The following is a 20,493-nucleotide window of genomic DNA, read 5'->3' as shown; positions in this document are numbered from 1 at the left end:
AACTATATATTTTTAAAAAAATGAAAGATGTCGTTGAATAGAAGTTAAACCGCGAAGTCACCGCAGTAACATTGAGTTTCCATCCAAATTAGCGACAAGGTCATTGAGTTCTACACATAGTTGCGTTTTTCTTCTTTATCATATCTGTTACTCTTACGATGTGTATATTTTCTTTTCTAATGTGCCATACTGCGAACACAATCTGTTGGCAATTGTTTCACTTGTTAAATTTATGATTTTTTTACTGACTGACATTCGAACTAATTATATATATATATATATATATATATATATATATATATATATATATATATATATATATATATATATATAAATGTAATCACGTTGCCTTGAGTAAAACGACCTCTGGCATCTGACTTTACGTTTGTTGTGATGCTGCACTTCTTGTGAATTATGAATGCGAAAGAATTGTTCTTTTAGGCCGAACTAACGACTTCGGACATTCGCGTGTTGTTGAGCCGAGTGGATGAGTCCTTTCGCTCTTCTACAGTAGGCTTCGTCATTCAACGTCGATATAGCGCGCGGTGTACGAGTTATGCCTCATCTCCAGTGTCCAACCAGTGGTGTAGTGAACAGTCTGTGGCTAGTTAATAACAACAAACGCGAGGAAGTAACAATGGATCGCCACCACGAAGAAGCTATTGATGATAAAAAGGAAGTAACTGTTAAATATGTGGATACGTACGAAGATGAAGAAAAAAGTTGGTGAGTTATGACAAAGAATATCTGTAACTCATTAATGAAAAGTTTTTTAAGAGTTAATTTTAAATCATTATATCTTATTTACCGAAGTGTTTATTGACGTTTGGTAGTGTCATAATTAAAGGCTTGATGGGATATATTTTGGTATCAGCTTCACTTTTATTGATCCTGTTAGTATTGGCCATGAACGACATAATTTTTTACCGATAAAAAAAAAAATCGTGTTCTCGAAAACCAGGCATCAGAATTTATCCTCACTCATATTATTTTGTTCACATGGCCCCACTTAACGTAGTCACTAACGCACTCCCCTTCGGTACGGTCGGTCCCGGGTTCGATTCCCGGTGTGTGCACTCGGTCGAAAAAGTGTAAAACGCTTTTTCAGGCCAGCCACCCTGGATTAGGTTTTTCTGGGTTTTCCTCATTCACACCAGGCAAATGCGGAGGTAGTACCTCACTTATAGGTCCCAGGCCGCTTCCTTCCTTCCCTTTCCCCGGATAGTGTGCTCGCCGAGGGACGTCATGCCTCAAAAGTGACGGGCTAAATAGCCATATATGCCGAACGCCCAGGAATCTAAAAATCCTAAATTATTATATTTATTTGAGTGGGATATATCGATTGATATACGGCTATATCTAATCTTTATATTTTTTACTTTCGAATGACAGGCATGACTGAAGAAGGAGTATGCTGATTATGAAAGAAAAATCGAGTTTAAGATTTCATCGCGTTTACACGTTTTTACACATCGCCTTGATTTTGAGTTTAACGTCCCGTTAAGCAGCGAGGCTATATGAGACGTGGACCTACTGATTAACGTGGAATCCGAACCACATGAGCTCCCGCTGGGAATCGAACCCGGGCCTCCCACGCCAAAGGTGTATACGCTAACCGTTATTTCTTCTTGGTGAATTCTTTTTCGGATAATATTCTCAAAAATGACATATTTAATTGATAACCTCGAAGTGCTCCGTAAATCGCTTCTCATAAAAATATCCACAAATACAGGGTGGCCCAAAGGTGGCCCAATTCACCTTTGCATTGATCATTCTAGTTTATGAGTTTATTTGCTTCGGCTCTTCCGAGCTTAAGGAATAAGTAAAAAACACACTACGAACAAATAATAAAGAAACTAAGTCTACCTGATGAATAACAATAAGACATGATATAAAATGTAATGAGTTGATCAGTATGGTACTGTATACTTACTTTTGGGCCACTCTGTATAACCTACAATTCATTCGATTTTGCTGATATTTCATTAAAGACCCTACTACATGGCATTTCTTATGAAAATATCCAGAAGAGTTAGATTGCTTTTGGGAGTGAGTTCTTTTTACGTGTTCTGAAAACGCTCTATAATTTTGTTCGTATTAGACAAATATACTACTACAGCATAACACGATTTAAAATAGTTTAAGAAATCAGAACGAGAAAGTTTAGTGCGATGGCCCGTCTTTTTATTTCTCGTTACCCTAATCCTATTTAGAAGTATTATATATTTTCATCATGAAACAATTACATTTTGTATTATTTAGTTACTTAATCTGGGGTCTGTTTCTCAAAACTACTGGTCTAATATTTCACAAGCTACAAGTCTGAATTTCACAAGTTCTTGTAGTCCCACTTTCTGAGAAGTTTTACAAGGATTTGTCAACATGGTAGCGTTTTCAGTAGTCACGTGATGAAATCTACAAGTCAGTTAACAAATACATAGAAAGCCAAATACTATATGAAATGCTGTCCGTTTGGCTCTTTTTTATAGTGCTAGTTAATTCATTCGAAGATAATGACATCAGGATTGAAATTATATGTTTTGAATGTGATAAAGGAAGAATGTGTGTGTGTATTTAGTTTGGCAGTTCTCTAATATTCTGATACATTAAATAAATGAATGGACAAAAGTATTGTAGGCATGTCAGTCTCATGGACTGGTTGGAATACAGAGAATGTTCATGCTTCTTCGTGGCTAAGTAGTTAGCATACGCGTCTTTGGCATGCGAAACCTGGGTTCAATTCTTAGCAGGGGCGTTCATATGGTTCAGATCTCATGTTAAGCTGGAGGTCCATGTTTCATATAACCTCCTTGCTGAAAGGGATGCTAAGCTCAAAATCCAATCAAATCAAAGATTATTCAATCGCCTAACATTAACCAAAGCTCCATTAATAGAGTTATCTGGGACATGCTATACAGTAATTTATCATAGTATGCAAATAAGAAATAGCTAATATATAATATTTCAACTGATCATCCGATTTTGAATTCCAATTATTCCGCCACATCAAAGAACATGTTGAAAAACGGGGAAAAAATAAACAGCTAGGCGCGATGGAGAAAGTCTGATTGCAATTAAATGTTCAAGAAATGAAAATATTAATATTAAAAATTAATTCAAGTTAATAATAAATACTTCTTATTTAATCTGTGGTTTTTGAGGGAGGCTTTAACCCTTTCATCCTTGTTGAATTCAAGCTTGCAAATAACATAACTGTTATTATTCCTGATCTGCTTGGAAATAATATGTGATATTCTACGTATAGTATAGTCCTGTTCGTACAGGATAGTTCATTACAATGACAAATCCATAGTGATGATAGGTTTTTCTGGCTTAAGCTAAATATTGTCTTACCTACAAATATTATTTAATGTACAGAAGATTGTTTCATCCTTATGGTTGTGAATTGCATTGGTCTACCCTAGGATGTAAAACACTTTATACAGCCTGATTATGTTCAATATTATGGCCATAGCTATAAACAATGGCACGATATCAGAGCTTGCCTTGAAGGAAGCATCCATTCAGCACAGAGTGATCCAGGTTAGCACACTCGTTCTTGTATACTTTCCAGAATCCCTCAAGTATTGTGGCTCGATGTTTCGTGATGTTCCATTTTAAAAGTCCATGAATGATGCATCTGGGGGTTTAATAGGATTGTGTCTAGGTGGGATAGGCTTGATACCTGTCTCCTGTTTCACACGAGGCGTATAGGCCACCATTGTCTTGGCGTTGTGACTGCTGGATTTGTTTTGGTGGATGTGGACTTCGGAGGGTCTCGTTGCTATACAAAGAAGGAGCAGGTTGGCGATATGTAGGACCCAAGGCCAGTGGTCGAAGTGAGACGGTATACGGTGGTATGCCATACCGCATCTGGTTTTTCAGTGATCAAGACAATATTTAAATAGCCGGTATGTTGAGTCAAAATAATAATAAAACATACCGCCTCTGCTTTTCTTCCACTTCGAACATTGCCTAAGGCGTGCTGTATATAATAAGCAGCATTTACTTTCACATTAGATGCCACTCTGTGTATAGGAAGCTTCTCCTTGCTACAGTACATAACACTGCCACTGCCTTAGAGGTTTAGGAAAACTTTTCTTAAAAATGAGACTTCACTGTGCTTGCTTCTTTCCATCGATAGGACGGTGGTAAATTGTACGCACGTGCTTTTACCTGGACAAACAGACCCTTATCTAAAATGATGGTATAACGCTATTTGTCATCCGCTAAGCAACGATCATGCAGACATATCCATGGACGTTTTTGCCTTTGACCCATTAAAACGGAACATCCAAAGAAGCCGAACCACAATACTTGAAGGACTCTGGAAATTATGCAAAGACAAGTGGGCTAAACTAGATTAGGCTGTACTAACTAGAAGCCTCCTTCAATGAAATCTCTGGTGTCGTGTAATTGTTCAGAGCCAAGGTCACTGTGTTGAACATGATCGGTGGTGAAAAAGGAGTTTTATAGCGTAAGGCAGGAGGGTGCAATGCGCAACAACTTTCTGTACAGTAATCCCTATAATATTCACCATCCACCATAAAGCAATTTTCGATTGGGAAGTGTATGTGTGATATAATGGAATAATTTATTAAAAAGTTTGATAGAAAGTTAGTATTAGCTCAATATTATACAAGAGAGTCAACAGCAAAAAAAACTCAGAAGTGGTTAGAATGCAAACTAATGGTGTGTACGAAATCAATGTTGCAGCTGTGCATACATGCGCCAATAATAGACTACTTTTTCCTTGTATGATCGCAGGTTGAATCTCCAGGACTTTTTATCAAGATTTAGAGAGTGGATTTAGGATTTTTACACTGAGCGTCATTGCAACTTACGTAATAATTTGCACGCATTACAATTTGTGAGGCGTATCAATGGTAATACGTGTTAATGTGTAGCCGATTTATTAGTATTTTAGTTCCACATTCGATTCATGTTCGAGATAAAAGGTTTTTCACAAAGGCAATTGACGAGCTACTTGAATTAAGAAGCGGTTAACTTCTGTCTACTAGAAAGCCTGAAATAATGGTAATGAGAATCTATATGCTCTCCACACTTTAACCAATTAATAAGGCATTGTGAAATATAAGGTATTGTGAAGTTCTCAATGTTCATATTTTTGACAACTGTCACCATTAAGGTTGCATACGAAACAAGAATTGAGATAGTTTCGTCTCGAAAGGATGTAGTGAAAGTGATGTCTCGTCTCGAAAAGTGCAAATGTTTTTATTGGAAGACTTCTGTTTCACGTCGTATATCATCACGAAATGTATTGTCTCGTCTCGTGAGCAAAATTCGTTACCATTATGGAAAGTAATGTGTGTGTGACAAGGTTGTGAATGTCTTGCAAAACTGAAACCGAACTTGAAATGCCCGTTTGTGAAAGAATTGTGTGTTTCCTAAAAACTTGTTCGAGTTGTCCGTAATCAGAATTCTCAGCGAGCTCTGTTATGAGATTCATAAAATTGTTTCTAATAGTAATCAAATTATTATAAAAATCTAACTATTTATCTTGGAAGTACTCCTTCTGTTTCCCATTCGAAGTATGATGGTCACAGAAATATAGCTAATCGCTTGATTTGATAATATAGTATTCCAATGATAGATGGTGTCTGGCGGACAGTGATAATTTCAAAATATTTCTCATGGGGTGGGGAGATTCGAGTAAACGGGAAACGAAAATAGTATGCGAAAATACTGGTAACTCAGACTGAGTTAACAGCACACGTGGAAGAAACAGTTGGATATGCTGACAATCAGTGGCGAAGCGTAATAACACAGTAAGGGTAGGCCCGACAAACTAGTAACACAAATAACATTTACTGTATCATAAAATGTTTAAAATTACAGTCAGAATTCTACTTTACTTATTGAGTTTTTTAAAAAAAACTACCAAATCTATTTATTTAAAGAACTTTCTTAGCTGTATTTCTAACACTAGAGTTGAATTTATGTGCATGTATACATAGTAGTTTTGTTGTTGTTGTTTAATTTAACAAGAAAGAATGAATATATAAGCAAAAGTAGAAATTATTATTATACAAATATTTACATGGAGGAAAACACGCAATGTGTATTAATGGAATATTCCCATTTAGCTCCACTACAAATATTTTGAAGTGCAGTTCATATTTTCTTGTCTAGGATTTGGAAGTGGTTTGAGGAGAATTTCCTTCTCATTTACTGTTTTCATTTCCTGCATATTTGAAAATAGAGGGAGAGAAAAATTAAGTACACTCTTACAATTAACTGTCAAATTTCTTGGATAAGTATTTGTTACTTCCATCTCGCACTTTAAAGTAAGTACAATACTGCATTTCATTAATGTATCACGTGATAATGGCTTCACTGGAAATGTTAATGCTCAGAGGGAACTTTATTTGAATCAGCGCCAGCGCAAGATATTTAATATTGTATTCTATGAAATGGCATATTTAAAGGGGTGGCTTTTGGGCTTAAGCACTCGCCGAAATTTTATCGCAACTTTTTATTGTTTTATACAGAATTTTCACATTTCCAGGAATAAAATTAACAAAGACCCTCCCATTTAGCTCTACAAGCAAAGCCCCCGAAACAAAATTCTCTACTGATTCTATGAAATGGAAAACTCAACTAAAATTACACACAAATATAATTATTTTATCCTGTACGGTAGCGATTGTAAATTTATACATATGTTTAATGTATCAGACTTATATTCTATATGCTATTATAGACCAGGCCCCATGTAGAAAAAAAAAACAGCTACTCTGAATAACTCCTGAGAGTACATATCTAAATTAAACAAGTTATCACTAACAGAAACATATAATTCTACACAGAAACTTCTTACTCTGTATTAAGGAAATCATTTTACAACATATTAGCATTGAAATGTGCCTTCAACGTTAAAAGTAAACTCCCAAAGGCGAGCCTTCGGACCTTCCCAACAATGCGTGCAGTCCCAACCGAAAATAGCTTCGTTCCCTGAGCAGCATAGTCCGTTAACCTGTCTAGAGAGCTGGTGAGGCTCAAACGGAAGGGATTCCGAGGGTTTCCAACCTATTATTTTGTTACCGAGAAAACCGAAATGTTGAAGTATTGACTTTATTTTATAAGAAAGCAAAGATAAAGAAAATACACGGTAGAAAACAGGGTAGGTCCGGCCTCAGAGCCTCATAGTACGCTTCGCCACTACTGACGATATTGCACTAGTAATAAAAGGAAGATCAATAAACGAAATTGTAAATAATTAACATAAAATGTTAGAAGAATTAAATAAGTAATGCAACGAAAACAAACTAAAATTGTCCGATACAAAAACACAATACAAGATATTTAGTACAAAACTAAAGAGAAAATCGATTCTTAAAATAATAATAATAATAATAATAATAATAATAATAATAATAATAATAATAATAATAATAATAATAATAATAATAATAATAACAAGAACATTAAGAAAGTAAAGAACTTTAAATATTTAGGATTGTGGTTAGATGAAAGTCTAAGCTACCACAAACGTACAAGAGAGCTAACACGAAAAGTGGGGAAAAGGTGGAAACGAACTGTTAATTTTAGCTAAAAAAAAAAAAAAATACCTGATAGAGTTATAAAATTGTAGAAAATAATAGTAATAATGCCACTAATAAATTACTCTTCCGATGTATAAGGACACAGGCTTTTCGCAAACGCCAGATTAAAAGATACAGCAAATAGATTTCAAGGGAATATCAGAACAGTTTCAATATAAGGCTTAAATATTTTGACATTGGAAGAGCCTGCACATTTACTAGGTTTGAAAAATTGAATAAGATCATAGATAAAATTTAAGGAAATCAGTAAAATTCTAGAAATTTATAGGAAAAATTCCAGAAAGTGAGGAAGAATCTAATAAATTGATAGAAGATATATGAAATGAGGAATGAATAAATACTGGAAAGTGATCTAAGCTTACCCACTTTAGATATAAGAAAGAAAATAGAGCCAATAGAAAAAGAAACAATGGAATTTTTATCAGGACACAGATCATTAAAAACACAATTAAAAGAATAAATATAGAAAATAATAAGTATATATGTCTGTGGGGAAATTCAGGAACCAGAACTCTGAAAATTGTATTAAGAGAGAACAAATAGTACAAAAAAGAAACAACATACGAGAAATGAACATAAATGATATACTTTTGGACAGATTTGAAAATAGGAGTAAAGCACATAATCGAAAGAACATGAGAAAACAGGAAAAACTTATAGCACAACTTAAATTGCCTAGAAATAAGTATAAAATAATGAAACACATGGAATTCTAAGAGAAAACGGGGACCGCGGTGGCTCAGTGCAAGAACGTTCACCTCTTGTGCTCGGGGTCCTTTCTTCGATTTCAGCTCGCGCCAAGTGAGCTTTGTGGTGGACAAGCAACGTGTGTGTGGGTTTTCTCAGAGTTCTTCCGTTTCCTCCCACTTTGTTCATTCCACCTTTTCATTCATTTCTCATCATCACTGCCTCCTTTAGCCTAGCCGGCATAATCGTGGAACGTAAAAAAGATTTTTCCAAATGAAAAGAGCAATAATTCTGATGTTAATCTAGAATTATTAGAGGAGAGGGTGCAAATGTGGAAACCCAGTTTGTATTTAATTTGTAAAAAAGCAGTGAATCGTTAATTTAACCTGGAAAATTGCCTCAAAATCCTTATAATGTTAGAAATATGGGACCATAATTCGCAAATCCAAAAACGTGTACGTAAAAAATTAAAAAAAAAAAAATATATTTAGGACATGAACTAGCATATTTCGAGTTTAAAAAAAACTGAGGGTAATGTGGAAACACCCTAAAATTACAGTAAATCAATGTGTAAACACATAAAATTGTTGGATCATAGTATGTTTTTAATCTGTAGATGAAACAAAGACAACAAAAGATTTTAAATGATTACAAAGTTAAGAAGCTAAAAGTTACAAAGTAAACAAATTTCGATTCAAGGTTTTATTGTCAGCAGACAAAAATGTTATGTAGGCAAGTCTTATTTGCAGAAATCACAAATATAAATGTCTGTTTCCGCACTGGCACACTCAGAGTGGCTCCATTTCTCACATAATTGACATTGAATCCATAGTTCACCACGCATATCTTTCGAAAATAGATTCCCATAAAACATGCACAGGGCGTCTTTTTCGGTGGGCTCTTCAACTCCAACTGGAAGATAAACTGCAGTTTTTTTTTGTTTTTTTTTTTTAAATTGGAGGAGGAACTTGGGTATTTTTCTAGTTTTCTTACCGGCTGCAGGCGGCTTCTGTTTAGGTCTAGTCGTACTCTTAGATAAGGATTCTGCGAGCTGTTTTTTTGTACAGAGACGATATAAAAACAGCGCAAGAACTCAGCTTACGACCTCTATTCGAAGTTTTCCTCTTCAAAGGGGGTATTTTCATAGTGGCACACAATGTTCTGAAGAGGTGCTCGGAACGTTGGGATCGTCTGAAGAGGTGCTCGGTACCCTGGGACCCTGTAATAAAAATCATGGAGACAATTATTTGCCTTTTTTCCGCCTCTTTGTCAGTTTCCACTTTGCTTTACCCCTAAGCCTTACCCCTCTGTCGTACCCCTCAGTTAGGCAATGAATAAAAAGTATCTAATATATACTTGTATGATTCAAATGTGTGTTATCTTCAATAAATTATTTACTAATAATAAAACAATGCAATGGTCTTTAGGGTGAGGGAAATGTGGAAACATTTCCACATTTCCCTCATCCACATGTTTCCAAGTTACCCGCACTGTAGTCAAATTGGATTTTATGAGTTAAGTTAAAAACACGTTTGCTTGTGATTGATTGAAAGCCACCAATACCTTCCCAATAACTCCCTTTCACAATACTCTGAGTTGTATTACACTACATCTATGATACTTTAGACTTAATAATACTACACACTTATCTCCAAAAACTTCACGAAAATGTGTAAACAACAATCGACGCACCACCATTAACTACACTGGCCGACTGATTCATAGCGTTGTGCCGTGGTAAAGTTCTTTGTAGTCAACATACGTTACGTTTCCACATTTGCACCCTCGCCTCCCTAGCGATTTATACATATGGGGTTAGTGTGTGCTTAGTAAAATAGTGCTAGTGTTGTGTGTGTAAATCAATAGTGTTTAGTGAATAGTGAAAGTGGGGAGAAAGAAGCACAATGTGGAAATGAGCAAAAGGTGAAATTAAGCATACTTCAATAATTGTAATGGATGAGTTAGAAATAGTGAAAATAAATGACAATATATGCAAATTAAAACAGGTGAATACCTAAGTGAAGTAAATAAATTATGATAGGTGAAAAATCAAAGTTAGCAAAGAAACTACCAAGAGCAAACATGAAAACATTAGAAAGGAGAGAAGCTAAATTACAGACAGAAACAATATATAGATTAGAGAAGATATTAAAAGAAGAAGACGATCAAGGAGAGACTAAATAATTAAGAGAAATATAAGACAATGACGAATAATTAATTAAGACCTAGATAAAGACAAACAAAAGACTAAACACTATGATTTAATGTGCTTTGTTTTTTAGTTTTTGTTGTTATGAGGTGGAGGGAGTCGTAATAAATAAATAAATGCATATAATATGAAAAGTGTGATTAAGGGCACGTAAAGGTTAAGGTAACTTGCTAAAAAGGAAATGAAAGAAAGCCTCTAGCTAAACGGGAATAAATCAAATAAGAGAGAGATTAAAAAAAAAAAAAAAAAAGAGAACAGAGAGTAAGAGGCAGTAAGGTGTACTCTATAATAAACCTAAAGATACAGCAACAGCAGGGGCAGTGGTGGATCTAGCCCAGGGCCGGGGCACCTAGGCCCTCAGTTTTTTTGAGTGCCAAAAATAATTTGAGCTATTATTTATATATTTTTGAAAGTTTATAGTAAACTCATGGTATACCTATCATAGTTTGCGTTCTGACTTACCCTTCAGTTTTTACCTTCTAGTTCCGCCACTCAGTAGGGGGAAGTGGGAGGTCTAGGAAATGATAATAAAACAGGTTGAGCCTGATCGGCTAAATTGCTCCGTCAGTGAATTACGTAGTTGTGGGAGAGATTACCTCCCCAGTGGGGAGTGGGGGAGAAGTGACACCCTCAGAAATCATCAATCACTGATCCGAAATTACACTGTCAGACTTTTCTGTTGTTCGCTGTTACCGTATATTCTTCTCTTTTCCTGAAATACCTGTCTTCACGTTATCTGTCTCTTCCATGAATGTAATACAATTAAAATTGCGTTTTTACTTGCTTAAAAAAACTACAAAAAGCTATTCAAGTTAACCTTCAGATGGACATAAATTCCCATATGAGATGAGATGGAAGCACTGATAATAATAAGATGGGATTTTATGCATTTTCTCTATTCTTTTCTTTTTTTATTAAAACATTTAATTAACAATTTCAAACTGCCTTGAGAATTTTTATACTTGAGTAGTGAACGTGGAAAGATTAAATAGAAATAAAAAAAAAGGGATTTCATGAGTAGATTTCAAGAGTATTGTAATTCACTTTTTTAAAAAAATCAACATTCTTTGAGTTTGGATATTCATAGCAAATTGGTGTTGATATACATCATAACATAATGCATGACATAGGCATACATCATCATATACAATAAACCGTAATTGCAGTGGCGTACACATAATTTAGTTAAGCTCCTAAATTTATATCTTCTAGGGATCTTTCTACGTTGCTATCTTAAAAAAAAAGTAAATGTTTATATTTGTTGATTAATTTGGAGTTTAGTGTCCCATTCAACATTGAGGCTACATGAAACTTGGATCTACAGTTTAACGTAGAATCCGAACTACTGAGCTTTCACTGAGATCGTACCAGGGTCTCCCATGTCGAAGGCGCATTTGCTAACCATTTAGCCACGGGAGCTCTAAATGTTTATTTTTTCATAAGATCTTGTTCAAGCTTCAGGCTTAAAACCCCTCTTTGCGTACGCCACTGCGTAATTTGTTAATAATGTTGCAGTTATAATTGTGAAGACATGTTACACTGGAAATGTTAACACTGATCGATAAGGAGATTTTGGAAGAAAGTATGCCAAAGGCTATATTTGCTAGTACCATCTCTACATTCTCTACATTCACGTATTGCCATTGCACATATATACAAGGTTAATTATTTTTTTTTTAACTTGAGACCACCGTATAACTTCTAAACTAATTGAAAAAACACACTGAAATTTTACACGATGGAAATATCAACAGGGATAAATTATTTGACGTTCTCTGCAATATCACCAGATTGATAATCTAACATAAAGCATTTTTTCAAACGGCCCTACGTCAGATTATTACATGTTTCGATTAAGCGAAAATTTACAATACTATACTTGATTACAATACTGATTACAATACAGGGATTTAAAATTTACAATACTAAGCGGTGGCTGAGTGGTAGAGCGTTCACCTCCGGTGCTTGCGGTCCCTGGTTCGATCCCAGCTCGCTCCATGTGGACTTTGTGGTGGACAAACACCGTGCTCGTGGGTTTTCTCGGGGTTCTCCCGTTTCCTCCCACTTTCTTCATTCCACAACTTCATTCATTTCTCATCATCACCGTCTCCTTTAACCTAACCAGCATAATCGTGGGACGTAAAACTAAAGATTTCATTATCATTTTTTTCATCCTTTTATGTCCAAATTGACACGTATTCTCCCCGTACGAAAAACGGGTATTCTGCTAGTGTATATATATATATATATATATATATATATATATATATATATATATATATATATATATATATATATATATATATATATATATATATATAGTGTCCATAAAGTCCGTTGCCACCCCGTGTATCTTCGAAACGCCTGCGAATATGGGAAAAAGCAAAAACATGTCCGTCATTATTGTGACGGGCTTGAATTTTGAGCTATAAAAGATCCATCCCAGACAGCTCCATATAGAAATACGAGGGGTCAACTTCAAAATTCCAAATGACAAAGGGGGTCGAGCAATATATCGTTAGAAAGGTCTTGACAACCAGAAATATGCCGAAAGTCTCAAGTCCCTATGTTGACCCTATCGAATATGGCGGGGGTTCATATTTTGTGTCTATAAAGTCCGTTGCTACCCTGTGTATCTGCGAAACGACTGCGAATATGAGAAAACGCAAAACACGTCTGTAATTATTTTAAGGGGTTGCAATTGTGTGTTGTAAATGTTCCAGCCCAGACCCCTCCCCAAATAGGATTATAGGGGTAAACTTGAACATTTCAAATGGCAAAGGGGTCGAGTAATTTGAACAGGCTCGACAAAAGACCTTTTCCTGTAAGCTCTAAATTTGCTAGGTTGCCAACATCTAAATTGGCGGTGAAATTAAATTTCGGAGTGAAGGTCTTTGATGAGTTTTAGATATCTATGGCTTGTGAATGTGGTTTTTCTACGTTTTTGTGATTTGTAGGTAGGGTGTAAGTATCGTAAATCAGAGTGCGAATTACCGGGGGGATGAGGGGGATTTTCCCCCTCAATCACATTTTGTTCCCCCCCAAAGAAGTCAGCTGAAGTATCCCCACCGGGGATGCTCGCTTTCCCCCTCAAACTATGCTTAGTATAACTCCAAATTTCACTGATTTTTGTTATTTCTTGTAAATTTAATCTTCTAGCTGTATTTTGAAATGATCGATGTAAACTGTTCAGCTTTGGTCATTTCTACTTACCACCTAATTACCCACTATTTTCAACGTTGTTTAGTAGAACTATATTATTATGACTACGGTTGTTACTTGCAACTGTACCTTCGTACCCTTCAGTTCGTCATCGTTTGTGAATTTGAATGTACTAATTGCGTATAACAAAGCCACATATAGATTTATAAATGTTCTTAGCGGTTGGACAAGAAGAAGTAAACAAATAGCTTCATCTACCATACTTGGCGAAGTTCGGATATGTCATATTCATCCTCTATATTTGTATCGATTATCATCTTATTTTAATTTTTGTTATAACATGTTATTTCATTTTCCAGTGTACCCTTTGTTAGCACATGGTCTTCATTCCCTAGTAGGTTGTGTGTATGCAACTCAAAAGTTGCATTTAATTTGTGATAATTAGCATAGTAGTCACTGCCTTTTACAGTTTACGGAAAGGAACTTTTGAAACTGTACTCAAAATCTGAGATATAGATATTCTCTCGTAAGTATATGTTAAAGTACACGCTGGGGATACGCTCCTAGTGAGCAGACATGTTAATGAAGGTGATTTTTAGGTGAATAAGCGAATAATTTAAGATTTGTTTCAGCATTTGTTAATACGACTGGTTCTCCGTGTCATTGTCCGTGTCTGTATAAGCATTTCAACTGGAGCGTTTTTTTTTTTTTAATTAACCCTTCATTTTTCCATCTTTTTGCTGTACAGTTTGCTGTCCACGCAATTAATGTTGTCTGAAAAACTTCAGTGTAATGTTTTACTTTATTTGAATAACGTAGCCCATAGTGAATCAACTCATCTTCAACCTAACAGTAAAGTAATTTTTAAGTGTTGACTTTCCGTGCCCATCACGGAATCGATATTTGGAGGAAAAAAGTCGTGATGAGCACAGCTTTAGCGGGAAGTAGAAGCACAAGCTCGAAATTTGAATTGAGAGATTTTAAATATTTGGCCTTCGATTTGATCTTGATGTGAGAAATCGGGACCAGCAACAATCCATTTCTTATTTGATAGGCTAATATCTAGATTTTCTTTAAAAAAAAAATGTCCGGTTTAACTGATAATTTTAGTGGTTTTCACAAGACTGAAGTAGGTTTCTTTTCGCAACCTGTATGTATTAATGCAAAGTGGAAGCTTTCAATATGAGTGGAAAAATTAACATATGCTTGTGATCATGGCTATCGCTCAAGCCGAATTATTAACTAAATAAACCTTAGAGAGCTACGGGGACAAGAGTGAGTACAACATTAAAACACGTTCAGAAAGGTTTAGTGGGGTGTGTGTATGTCAGACAATATATATGTGCATAGTTATTGTCGGTAGATTTATTAAATTAATAAATCTCTTATTTATTACAGATGTCACACACACACACACACACACACACATATATATATATATATATATATATATATATATATATATATATATATATATATGGGGGGTAAGGCATTTATTGTCTCATTTTGAAATTTGAACCTTCAGACTATGTCCTTTGGCCTAATTTTTTCCCCCCCAATATAGATAATCTAATTCGCACACTGTCGTAACTATGTTTGTAAAACGAGAAAATGATGAATTATTGTGTGGAGACTTTGTTTCTGTGCGTGTTGCCCCTAGTTTGGGAAACGGAGGTCCATTTTGCTGTTGTAAACCCTACTGTATTGCCATAAGAGTAAGGTTTTACGGAATGGTTATTTCAAAAGTGGGAATAAAAAGTTGCGAAAATAACGACATCAAAATAAAGGATCAGTACTACCGTAGTGTATAAAAGTTTACACCTGTGCCCCTATTTGGGGGGTCGGGGTGGAACTTTTATAGCACACAATTGCAACCCCTTAAAATAATTACAGACGTGTTTTTGCGTTTTCTCATATTCGCAGTCGTTTCGCAGATACACGGAGTGGCAACGGACTTTATGGACACGAAATGTAAACCCCCGCCATTTTGGATTGGGTCAATATAGCGACTTGAAACTTTCGGCAAAATATTTCTCTTGTCAGCCTTTTCCAACGATATATTACTAGACCCTTTGCCATTTGAAATTTTCAAGTTGACCCCACGTACCACTATATGGGGGTGTCTGGAATGGGTCCTTTATAGCTCAGAATTCAAGTCCCTCACAATAATGACGGACGTGTTTTGCGTTTTATCATACTCGCAGTCATTTCGCAGATACATGGGGTGACAACGGACTTTATGGACACCCTGTATATATAACTCAGGATGGACATTTTCTCCAACTCCTGCAGAAACAAACACATCTTTGATTTTTACGTTATTTTAGGTCATATTTTGTGACTTTTTAGTGCATAAAAATGTGTGCATATTTTCAAACTTTTTAAGTCATAGAAATCCAAGTACTATCATTAAAGAAATTATTAAATATAAAAAGTAATTACAGAGCAAATATGTTTTCTAGTCATAAAGAAAAGAAATTTTAGAACACCGCCTGCCTCAAATGCGATATTTATACAAACTAAGTCCTTACACCATGTGTTCGCAAGTACTGTGCTTTATCTTCAACGCACAATTAAAGTGAATACATGCGCCACTTTATAACTATGTTTTAGTCATTATAGTGTTTTTTTTAAAGTGGGAATTACAAGGAAGGAATATTTATTGTTATTCTCATATGCATTATATACACTATATATATATATATATATATATATATATATATATATATATATATATATATATATAAGATCAAACAAATTATTCTGTCTGTTTTATGTGGTCTAACTAGTTACGTAATTTCAACATGTACGTATATATCTTTAATTTAATCATAGTCGGCTTGAGCAAAAATAATCTGTTCTCACACGTTACTGCTTTATGCTAATCTTGTTTCTTCGATGCGGAGAAACCTTGAAACTCTTCGCTAAAAATATCTTTGGAAGATGGTGTGTGTATATAGAGTGAACCTTTTATTTTGATTATTATTATCATTAAGTATTCTGCCTTTAGGCAGGTCCTGGGACTAATGAGGTTTTTTATTTTTTTATTTTAGATTTAGGCCTAGAAATGTTTTTACCACGTTTTTCGATCTTTATCTTCCTCTTTTAACTCAGAATATTTTCTTCTATTTTTGAAATCATCAATCAGTTGTATTCTTCTTCTTCTTCTTCTTCCTATTCCTCGCTTTCCTTCCATCTTTCCTTCTATGACAGTATGAAGAAGAGAATTTCTTCGCAAGATGTGTCCAATCCTACGAATGGTGCTGGATAGAAGTATCCTCTTCTCTTCTATCCGTTTCAAAACATCTTCGTTTGTTTCTCTCTCTGTCCATCTTACCTTCTCCATTCCTACAAGTGAAATGGATTTAGACTATGTACATCCAAAGTATCTTAGTGTCGAACAACTATGATCATGATACGACCTATTTTGCATAAACAGAAACAAAGCCACAAGGAATTGAAAATTTGCAAAAGTTTTATTTCGGAAAAGTTTTTATTTCGTAAAAGTACTTAGATAACCATCACACCCAATCACATCTAGATGGCTTTCAATATATGTAAAGATCATAATGTTGTTTACAGCGCTTTGATACTATGATGACACTGCCCTGGTAGATTTTGCCAGTAGTGCGTTGTAAGTGCTCAAACTGACCTTCTGCAACATTGGAACATATACCAAGAACCCTTTCATAACACTATAATACACAGTACAACACAAAACCTTATTTGCATCTATTTCAATAAATGCTTACGAAATATATTCTTTTAGTTCATAGTGTGGAGATTTCTCTCGTAAACCTTGTTTTTAACTATATCCTAATGCTGCCCCTTCTGAACCAACGCTGTGCAAGAGTTTGATTAAGGTAGTTTCTTACTGCCAAAACATAATGTGCAGGTGTTCCATCTCGCTGAAAGGATAGTTCGACAAAGGTAACTCTGATGCTGAGTTGTAACACTACCACGCCACAAAGCATTTCTGGTCATTCGTCCCATCCACAGTCCCTTCAAAGGAAACTAGTTCGACAGCAATTGCACTGGACAATACACCCTAAATTGTGATGCAAGGCTGATTTAGTTCAGAAATGATGGTAGCATGAGCATTGTCATCAATCCAGTATATGCAGTTATGACTGTTCACGTGAATAATTTGAAGCAAGCTTTATTTTACAAGGTGATCTTATCGGGAAGGTGTGGCTCGGTGGTTTTAATTTAAGAGTACACATTACGCGTCGCAAGGGCGTTCTTGGTATGAAAAGTTCGATAGAAGCACATCTTTCTTTAGTAGACTTCTTTAGTTTGTACCTAAATTTTAGACACTTCCATCGGATTATATTTAGTCATAGAAGTCTTAGGACAATCAGGTTTGGTAAATTAACCAACGCACTTGTACTATCAAAGTTATTTCTTATGTAATAAATTACCAAATGTGTAGTATCAAAAATTCCTTGCCATGCTGTGCGCATCGTCTTCAAAATTTTTACAATTCAATTACTTCTTTAGTATCCACTTTCTTTGCTCTTGATTTAAATGATTTGTCACTGCTTATGATTACCTGTAAGAAATAAAGAAAAGGCGATAAAGATCAAAATCAACATAGCGCGCCATAGACGCACGCACTTGCATTACCAACATGTATGAAAGGTTTCTTTCATCAAGCATCTTGAAAGAATTTTTTGCCCACACACGTACCAACGTGCTGTCCAACATACTGAAAGTAGTTGGAGAAGTGTGGAGGACGAGGAAACGCGTGCTTTTTCTTTCTGCAACTGCACGACCTTGGCATGCGACGGAGGAGAGACTCACGTGATTTCTTCCGCTGTCGTGATTGGCGGACCAAAATATAAAACAGCCACCTTGCATGAACGAGCCCATACACGGTAAACATGCATGCAGAACGGCAAAAACATCAAACATGTTTTCAGAAGATTTTGAAAACTTTTAACATGAATGAACGAGGCCATACACGATCAACTTGCCTGTGGTTTTATCATTTTTCATACAAGTCGGGCTGTTTCTTCAGGCATGTGTTTACGTGTATGGGCTGCTTTGAGGAAATAGCTAAATAACCTTTCTAAAACGTAGGTGAAGAATAGAGAATACTGGTTTGGAATTATTGTTTTGAAGCAGGTGGAAAATGTAAAAGCAGTAGTGAAACAGCCGTAAGGTTACTTTTGGTCCAGTCAATAGCTGAGAATTTTCTTTTCACAATGGGATTAAGGAACTAAGACTAGAAGCATTGAGCACATTCACTTTATCCCACCAAAAAGGATATTTTCTTCTGTTTAGTGCATTTTTTGAAGTATTTTTATGTTTTTTTGTTTTTTAAAGATTCTCAGTCTTTATTTAATATGTTAATTTTGTTGTAGAAAAAGCAGTCTCTTCTCTTATTACGAAGGGGAAAAAAATGCTAAAATTTATTGCTGGGTTTATAAGGAACATCCAATTGTCGCTTTGAGCATTTCTAACTTTTTCTCAGTGGTAGAATGTTCATTCCTGGTGTGTTAGGCCCTGGTTTGATTCCAGCTCGCGGCAAGTGGATTTTGTGGCGGACAAACACCGTGTCCGCGGGTTTCCTCCCACCTCCTTATTCTACCAAGTCTTCCATCATCATTCCTTGTTTTAATCATTGTCTCCCTTAGCCTAAAGGACATAATCGTGGGATGTTATACTGAAAGATTTCATTTAAAAAAAGTATGTGTTTCTCGAAGTCATGATGGGGCAATGCTCCTTGCCCTCCGTAATGACGCATCTGATTTTGTTTTGAAATAGTAATTGTTACCATTATTCCTTTTTAGTCCATTGATTTATGTGGGGAATCAACTTAGTCTCATCTTTTCTTTGAAACGAATTAGAGTTTTGTTTCAATGTACTACTTTTTCCAGTCCAGTTAGACGTTCCTTACCTTTCCCGAAATTAATTTGTGTTATATTCATAAATTTAATATTACTTAAACTAAATTTCATTTATAAATACAGTATAACCTCTCAACTTGTGCATCTATCTAATTTGGACACTTTTTATAGGAACTGGAGTAACTTTTTATTTGTTTCTACGTATTTAAACCCGTAAAACCTGAACCCCTTGATCTCTTAAGACATTGGACACCCATGCCTAAGAAGTATGCCATTCCTTCCCCTCCCTCGTATATTTTCCTTGTTAAGATGGAAAGAGTAAAAAACGATGTGGAAAAAAAATATCATCCCTGCACAGATGTAGACTAATACTACAAAGGATTTAGTAAAGATGATGTTTTTCAACGTTGAAAAATGAACATTTCTCTCAAGACGAAGAAGAAACTGAAGAGAATAATATGGAAATCGTTACAACAAATAAATAAATACAAAGTCACCCATGAGATTTGAAGAATCTGCTTTATCTAATCGTGTACCGGAACTAGTTAGAATTTTGTTAGATATTAGAAAAGCAATTGAAAATCTGTGTGACAGAGAGCAAGTTAAAAATAAAATGACATTATTGATTTTTTTCTTAATATCTTGAATCTTTTTCTGAGTTTCAACAGACGGCAAACTAATTTCAAATGAGTATGATGTAATGATCCCAGTTCACACCGAATGAGTAATTATACTTCAATGATCCCAGTTCACACCAAGTGGATTTTGTGGTGCAGAAACACCGTGTTTGTGAACGTTCATGGGGTTTTCATGTTTTTTTCCACTTTCTTCATTCCACTATTTCGTTAATTACTATCATTAACGTCTCTCTTAACCTCGGTATATGAAAGTGGGATGTTAAACTAAAGAAATTGCATAGTGAAAGGATCGTTATTTTCCTGTGGTGTTTCCATGGTGATCCTGTTTCATTGGAATACATTCATACATTTTATATGAA

At 35.3% G+C, this 20,493-nt stretch overlaps 1 protein-coding gene across 1 annotated transcript in view; it reads left to right on the top strand.

The window, feature by feature from the left end:
- The first annotated feature begins 459 nt into the window (after positions 1 to 459).
- LOC145663604 (adipocyte plasma membrane-associated protein-like) overlaps positions 460 to 20,493 on the top strand; it is a 272,201-nt gene continuing 252,167 nt past the window's right edge. Inside the window, exon 1 of the mRNA XM_081729713.1 lies at positions 460 to 726. Within this exon, the coding sequence (XP_081585839.1) occupies positions 557 to 726 (170 nt within the window). The 5' untranslated portion in view covers positions 460 to 556. The remainder of the gene's footprint in view (positions 727 to 20,493) is intronic.

This window comes from Thermobia domestica, chromosome 11 (assembly GCF_964235325.1).
Source record: "Thermobia domestica chromosome 11, izTheDome1.hap1.1, whole genome shotgun sequence".
Lineage (NCBI taxonomy): Eukaryota > Metazoa > Arthropoda > Insecta > Zygentoma > Lepismatidae > Thermobia > Thermobia domestica.
The sequence above is the reverse complement of the archived record's forward strand: the minus strand, read 5'-3'. Positions and strand labels throughout refer to the sequence as shown.